The sequence below is a fragment of the Phragmites australis genome, chromosome 4, assembly GCF_958298935.1.
Source record: "Phragmites australis chromosome 4, lpPhrAust1.1, whole genome shotgun sequence".
Taxonomy (NCBI): Eukaryota; Viridiplantae; Streptophyta; class Magnoliopsida; order Poales; family Poaceae; genus Phragmites; species Phragmites australis.
In genome coordinates this window covers 6,691,889-6,699,784 of record NC_084924.1, presented here as the reverse complement: position 1 = coordinate 6,699,784, position 7,896 = coordinate 6,691,889, and the positions used below count along the sequence as shown (strand labels likewise).

Genomic DNA, 7,896 nt, shown 5'->3' with positions numbered 1-7,896 from the left:
GTTTTTGTACAAACACATTCCATTACTAGTAACGAAAGATAAGCTCACAGAAGGTTAATGGAGTTCCAAAACTGAAATCACACAATAACAATATTTAGTGTAACATTTGTTAGGCTATCGTGCTACAAACTCACTCGGAAATATCACAAGTATTTTCAGCAGATAGCAAACATACAGCATCATGAAGGAACAATTCAGATACATGAGAAACATACATCACCCTCTCAACAAGAACAAAAGATACATGACGTACATAAAAACATAAAGTGCCAGCACACATAGACCATGGTTGAAAAAGTGTACATTTACATAGTTTTTTACGTGCCATCAATTTTAACCACAAATATAAACGAAAATGCTAGATTTGTCATGATAGTTACACTAGTATATTCTGCATAAAACAATACAATATGAATGCATTTTAAGTGAACTCTGCAAGAATAATCACTGGAGAGAGCAATTGTTGAAGACGTTTATGAGTCGTCTTGATGTCCTAAACAAGGGAAAACAAACAGAGGTACTCGTTACTTTGAGTATTTTAGTTCCTCTCTTGATAAATGAGCACACCAGCTCTATGGAATAATGGCAACGCAAATAATTTTCCTTCAAGAGTCAAAGATATGCACATTGCACAAAATTGTAGTTTAACTGTTCGAGGCTGGAGTACAACCTAATTGACCCTTATCATTTTCACATCAACATGACATAGCTAATACTTGTTGTCTGGTGCGAAAAATATTTAGATCATTTTCATGCTTGCATGCAGTACTTATGAAATCGTTTCAGAAAGAACTACCTACCTAATACAATAGCTTTAAATAACTTATCAAAAACATTAACAAACCTTGTAACAAGTAGAAGACACTTATCATATATTTCTTTTGAATTACTTCTTTTCTATTTATGTTTCTATTCATCATCCCCAATTTGATAATGATGAATTTGGTATAAGAGATTAATCATCCGACAAAGTTGATGCTCTCTAGCTCAAATTTACTGTCGAGGGAAGCAAGTAATGTGGTTATTTCAGTCATTCAAGACCCAATGAGACCCTTATGCCTCGCATAAGCAACAATGGAGATGAACATAAACGCACAAAAAAGCCCTGATACAAGAACCACCTGTCACAGGAGGAACAAGTTACAGCTGAGTGAGATAGATCATAAATCATCAATCACCATACAGTGCATCCAATTGTGAGTGGTAAGTTACCCATTTGAAGACGTATCCATGGTTGTCGTTCCAGGTGTATGGTATGTTCATACCAAAGATTCCAGCAACTAATGAGTAAAGTGACAGACAGACGGTCCCAGAACTCAAGAATAACTCTAGCTGCAGGAAACAAATGATATTTTTTTAATCTGCTAGAATGCTAAAATGCATTAAAATCAAGAATTTGTTTGAGCAATATGACCATTGTGGTTAATTTGAACAACTTCACGCCTTCACGGTCGTATAAACAAAAGCAAGCGGGTTTGCTAAACCAATTACTAGATTATGATAGGGGAAAGTACCTATTAAGCACCACCTATTCATTAGATAGCAAACTGCTAAACTAGCACAAGTTTAAAATCAGTTTCTAAGTTTCCCGAAAAAAGACTCATGAGGTATTTATACATTACCTGAATCAACTGATTACGGTGGTTATCAAGCTGCACAGCCAAAAAAGAAGTAAAAAAGGAAGTATTTAGAAACAGATAACAACATACAAGGTTAGTACACATCTAAATTACACTGAAATATTACCTGGATATTGATGTAATCTTCTGTGTCATCAATATACTCTCTCAGCTGAAAAGGTGTCGCAGACAAATACAACGTCAACACAAGGCTAAATCCTAAAGGTGCTCTTAGCATTAGAATTCAAGTGACCCCGTTGTGAACAGCAGCAAAAGGCCAGGCTTTGCAAGCATATTGTGATACTGTAAAGTCCAAAATTAGCTGCGCTAACTTACCGTTGTCAATTTGTTTAGTGTGCCATCAATTTGCATGAAATATGCCTGAAAATTTAAAGTAACTTTCAGTACTCAAACAAATATAGCGATACCTGATAAGTCATTGCTTTTTCAGGTAAAGGAGCAAAATACAACCTCCAGTAACATTTCTAGCTCTTCCACATCATTCTCATTTCCATGTATAGTTGCGGCACTGGCTCTGCTCACTCTTGATATTCTTGAACCAATAGTTGGGGATGCTGGGAACCAATTTGGTCCACCCGAAGCACTGACAGGGGACGACGCCCCAGCCAACTTTCTAGACAAGTAAAGATCGGCCATGTCATCGTCATCATCCAATAATTGTTCAAGCTCATCTCTCACCTGGAAAACAGAGCACATTTTGTGATACTGCTTTTTAATGGAGAAAACCATAAAGAAGTGAAACACTGATACTAGTCTATCACTATTCACCAAAATAATAATGTCCGAGAACAAATAACAGAAACGGAAGACGCCATGGGCTACAGGTAAACAATTAGCTAATATACAGCTGCAGTTATGAATATTTTATTATGGAAAATCTAGATCCATTCCCCTGAGGCCTGGGTTCTACTAGTAGTAGTCTTATACAGAAGGCAGTTTGTAGGAGCATACATGATTCAATATCATCAAGCATTTTAAGGTAAACAAAAGCCAGAAGACAACATAATAGAGTACAACAGATATTATAACATTATACTGTTCCAACCAAGTGCTGATTTACACCAAATAAAAGAAAGGGGGGATAACTCAATGAAAATTGGACCCAGAGTTTTGCCCTTTTTTTCTGAAAAAGCTCAAAATCGTAAAATATAGACATAATGTAACCAGCGATCTTCCAGATAATTGGCATACAGATGTTTGATTCTGTTCTTAAAATAATCAATTGGGTCCATGAGAAATCATATATCATGTTACAGCATATTGATAACAAAATACAACTGCATCCCTAAAGCCGGTTCTAAGCTTCTAAAACCCCAAAAAAAACAAAGTGAAAAAGCACTACCCATCAGAACTCTCTAGCCTCTTACAGTTACATGGCCCATAATCAGAACTATGCTTACACATATCGGGGAACTGAAACAACAATATTACATACAGAACATGATCCACATTCAAAAGGGAAAAAATAAAAAATATGCTACTGTACAACGAAGTATCAGATAGCAAACCAAACGAAACACAATGAATAGGAACCAAACCTTCTGAACCCTCGCAGTCAAGCTCGTCATGCCACTTTTTAACTTCCGCACCCTATCCAAGTTGCGGCTGCTGATCTGTAGTGCCCATAATAGCTCAGCTTAATATGGATAAAATACGAGACAAACAAAATGAACCTTTCATAAAACTAATGTATCAAGAAAATAAAAAAAAAAAGGATTCAGAAAGCTCTTAGCCTGATTTGCCTTGGTTGGTATATGGAAAATTGGTAAACATACGAAGCTGTCAAGGAGATACTTTGCGTGCTGTGTCATACTATTCACCTATGCAACTAACCTAATATAATGTTTGAGAGTGAATGAAAATGGATCATTCAGCAGATTATATGTTCAAATGAACTACACAACTGAACTGCCAGAATTGTGAATAATTTAATCAACACCATGTAAATATGATTGGTACTAATGGATGTCAAAATATACATGAGAGAGAGACAGAGAGAGAGAGAGAGGCGTATCAAGGTAATTGCTGTGAATTTTTTTTTACTTTCCTTCTTTGCAGTAATTTCCTAACGAAAAATGTTAACACTACCTACATGTAAACATTTGATTTATGCAACAAATTTTAATAGTTTCTGAATTATGTCGCAACTAGAAGATGGTGTGGCGGCATTACCTACCTATCCAATAGCCACATATATTTATATTTCACTTCTGAAAATAAGGTAAAGTAGAAGATTTCTTCATTGTCCAATTAACACACAAATGTTGTTTAAAATTAATCATGCCATGTTTTCAAGATGTTCTAACTACGTCCATACTAAGGGAATACAATTATACAATATGATATCATATATATTCACTCACCTTGGATGTCAATTCATCCAAAGCTGGGTAAGCACCAGTCTCCAGCTCCGTAGTGCGTGCATCAAGGAAACTGCAGATTGCTTCCAGAGTAACCTCCAGCGCACGAAACTCAAAGGGAGATTCTGATGTTTACGAAACCAGATTGCAGGATGTGAACAAATTGTGTGTAACTACCATGGGCATCCATTAAGACAATAAGCAAATTTAATCGGAAATAAGAAAAGTATTACAACGAGAACAACCATAACTATATGTGAAAGAAACAGGTAGGTTTTTGTTTCAATTTCAACTGGCATCAACCAATTCCATAGATGGAATGTCTGCAAGTCAATAGATCTAAGGGGACCAATATATAGTTGTAAAATGGCACACAGGTATCTTATGCTATATACCATAGACCAAATAAAAAGAACTTACATTAGTTTACCAAAGAGGATCAGAAAGGCATCATTGGAACTGGGTCAGATAGTAACCTAGAAATATGTCTTTGTGCTCTTGTCAACCCTAGAATTCCTTTCTTATTATCATCTTCATTAGGGCAAAGAAACATACATGCATGGACATGCACAAACATGTCCCAACCGAATCAATGTTTGAATATCTCAAGTTTGTATCATTTTATTCAAAATTATCAGCAAACATCAAATGAACATAATCTAGAGAGTGGAGAGCCATACAGCCTAATTGGCCTAGTACCAGAAGACTTGGATATGTATCACATTATGACTGTTAGGAGCCATGACTATATACTTTGGACTTTTCTACTTGGACTAACATGTCGTGTCTTCTCCTAAAGAGTATCCAACTGAAAAAATCATAGACTAAAAAAGAAAAGAATGAATGGTCAATCAAAAGTTCTACGTCCATTTCTTCCTTGTATGCTTTCATATATCTCACAAACATTTCCTTGATTGTTTGCTCCAATTCTTGGGCATCAACAGGAAAATGGCATATAAGTATCAAGGAACAAATATCAAAAGAAGTTACTACTTTAACATAACACAGATAGAGAAACATCTTCGGACATCAGCAGTTAACAAAGAATGGCAAGACCAAACTTACCGTCTTCTTCTTCCCCTTCCACATCGTGCTGGCCACTAGAGTTCTCCTTTAAATCACGTTGAGTGGCATTTGAAGGTGCCAAGCGCCTCCTGAGCTCCTCTACTACAGGGATTACATTCTCATCAGAAGGATCCCTAAGCAAAACCTGAGCCAAGACAAAAATATCAATTGTGAGTTATCATCTTTATCAACTGACATCTAAGAAAGGGATGTTTAATATCCTCAGTTCTATCAAATAAACTATGGTGGACAGCTTATTACATAGCTGACTGATTTGAGAATTGTATAATGTGGTCCTATTCAAAATCGAGAGCATCCAGTTTAGCATTGTATGGAGTTATAGATTCAGGAAACTTTTCCATCCTTGCCCCCTTTGTGAAAGAACCGTACAAAATCCCCAATCTCCTGCTAATGATTTTGTTGATAGCTAATCATACAAGCTAGCATAAGTGAAATTGCGCAAATATATAATCAGCAGGAAATCTATTAATTGCTTAGATTATGCGAAGGACCGAATTGAAAGCTCCTTACAAGATAAACAATCAAAATGGAAATAAGCAGTAAAATCACCTCGTCGGAAGTAATGATCGCCTTTATATGCTGATCCAGCCATCGACGAGGATTCCACCAAAAGAAAGACATAAAGTCGTTAGAGATCACCACGAGAACCCCATTAGAATTATTTTTCAGGACGATGAAAGCAAAACAGCAGGACCCATCATGAACCCGTTGTTCCGTTAAGATCATAAAAAATAAACCCAAAACTCCCGGATAAGTTCAGCCTAATAAAATTTGGTACTATCAGTTCACAGCACCATCTGGCCATAAACCGCCATGTGACAACCAAAAATCCGCAAAAAAGTACGCGAAATTGAGTAATTCCAGGATTCGCGTGCATCTGGCGACACAATTGACGGCACAAGCTCCCCAGGAAAAAAACTCAGAATTGGCGAGGCGACGGGGCCAGGGGAGCGCACCTCAAGATTGAGGACGATGGCGCCCTCGCGCCCGAGGATGGTGGAGGGGTAGGAGAGCAGCGGGTCGAGGATGCGGAGGTCGCGCGCGTTGATGTCGACGCGGTGCATGATGGCGTACTTGTCCGCGTCCAGCACCCGCTCCTCCCCGGCCGCGTCGAACAGGATCCAGCTCCGCGACGCGCCCCGCTTCTTCCCCTCTCCCCCGCCCCCCGCCCCCGCCGCCGCCGCCATCTCCAACGGCACGGCGGCTCTCACATCTCCGGCGCCCGCCGCCGCCGCAGCAACCGCCGCGCCACGTGGACGGTGGGCGGATGGCACTCTACTGCTTCCCCCTCCTTTTCCTCTCTTTACTACGACAGAACTTTTCCGGTGAAGAGGAACAACAAATGGCGACGACGGCACAGAGACGGAGAGAGAGAGAGAGGAGCGCAGAGGGGCGAGGGATGCGTGGCTGTTTGGTATGGTAGGTTCGTTTGTGCCGTTGTGCGTGTGATGGGTGGACCTACGAGTACGAGCACCGACGATCATACTCCAGTTTGTTAGCAGAGAAAGATTCTCTTCTACGAAATATATGTTTATTTTTTCTTTTTTTACTCAGTCATTGAATCATAAAATAGTTAGCATAGATGAACAGTATTATGTAGAATTTGTTTCTGTTAGTAAGGAGGTGAATGAATTTTTTAACAAAAATTAATATAGTTTTTGTAATATTAACCTATCATAGGTTATATTAGCAACATCTAACTATTTTGGTCATGCCGCATGTTGCATTAGCATGACAAGCTTTACCACGTTGGTACATGCTTCACGATCCATCCACGCAAAGTTGATGTGGTCTTAACGCGAGCATACCATTATGTTAGGTAGACTAACGTGACAACGCCTAATAAAAGGATGTGTCGTGCTCCTCCTTACTTCATCTTCCCTCTCTTCTAAATATAGTGATTTTAGGCCTGATTTTAAGGTCATTTTGTGTCTACGAAGGTATATACTCCATCCTTCCTCTTCTTGTGGCTCAATTTCGTAGATTTAAGATGATTTATGTGTGCTAGGGTTTAGGATGAATATTATAAATTTATGAAATATGTTAGTGATGATGAATTTGTAATTAATAATTATTAATGGTATCCAGCATATATATATTTTTAACTCAATACAGTGGATTTCACAAACGTTATGGGTAAATAAGGCGTAGGTCGATATTCTCAGTAGTTCATCGTGTTTGATACGGAAATCATGTCTAGCTTAAAAAGAAATCTTTCAGATATATGATAGAGATAATCTGAGAAGTTTATGCTCAATATTTTCAAACTATAATATAACTATATCGTCTCGACTATATAAAAAGAGAGAGGGGTATGCGAAAACCAGAGATATTGAATTAAATTAAATTTTGAACTTGCGAAGAGCACAAAATGGTCAACGCACGCCGAATAGGGTTAGAAATAAAATTCGAGACTCATAAGTCAAGCTAAGACTCGACTCGATTCAACTCGGCTTGGTGGTCAAACGAGCTCAGCCGAGCTACCTCTACCTAGCTTAGTGGCTGGGGTCGTTGATCTCCATCAGGCGACCGCCCTCTTCATTTGCCGTCACTGCCTTCTCTGTTACCCTAGCGATGGCCGCCCCATCCGACCCAGAACCACCAATCACGTGTAACGTGAATAGCTCTCACTTGAGCGGCTGAGCCTCCTTCCACAAGCTCGTCTCTTCCGGTCAGATCGAGAGGAGATGACGGCGAGCGCCGGCCTCTGAGCGTAACCCTGCACTTGGGCAGGACTCGAGAAGGTAGACGGCCCTTTCTCTACTAGAGTCCCAACCACAGAGGCTGGTTTTGGGAACTGATTCGTGGAA

The 7,896-nt window shown here is 39.1% G+C and overlaps 1 protein-coding gene across 2 annotated transcripts; it reads right to left on the bottom strand.

Moving 5' to 3' along the window:
- Positions 1-224: 224 nt before the first annotated feature.
- LOC133915478 (magnesium transporter MRS2-I-like) lies at positions 225-6,544 on the bottom strand. Of its 2 annotated transcripts, XM_062358653.1 has the most exons (12): positions 6,043-6,544; positions 5,636-5,665; positions 5,066-5,210; positions 4,004-4,125; positions 3,179-3,253; positions 2,091-2,318; positions 1,956-2,000; positions 1,747-1,791; positions 1,623-1,652; positions 1,213-1,332; positions 845-1,121; positions 225-493 (listed from the first exon to the last, which is right to left on the bottom strand). In XM_062358653.1, the coding sequence occupies exons 1-11, from the start codon at positions 6,271-6,273 to the stop codon at positions 1,035-1,037; spliced, it is 1,158 nt and encodes a 385-aa protein (XP_062214637.1). In that variant the 5' UTR covers positions 6,274-6,544; the 3' UTR covers positions 225-493; positions 845-1,034. The 2 variants fall into 2 exon arrangements, with proteins under 2 accessions (XP_062214637.1, XP_062214638.1); XM_062358654.1 differs by lacking the exon at positions 845-1,121.
- Between the last annotated feature and the right edge of the window lie 1,352 nt (positions 6,545-7,896).

Excerpts from the sequence above, each read along its gene's own strand:
- LOC133915478 (XM_062358653.1), bottom strand. The coding sequence starts at position 6,273 with ATGGCGGCGGCGGCGGGGGCGGGGGGCGGGGGAGAGGGGAAGAAGCGG. Across the intron at positions 4,126-5,065 it reads GGAAGGGGAAGAAGAAGACG|AATCTCCCTTTGAGTTTCGT; the intron begins GTAAGTTTGGTC and ends CGTAAACATCAG. Across the intron at positions 2,001-2,090 it reads AGCTAGAAATGTTACTGGAG|GCATATTTCATGCAAATTGA; the intron begins GTTGTATTTTGC and ends TTAAATTTTCAG.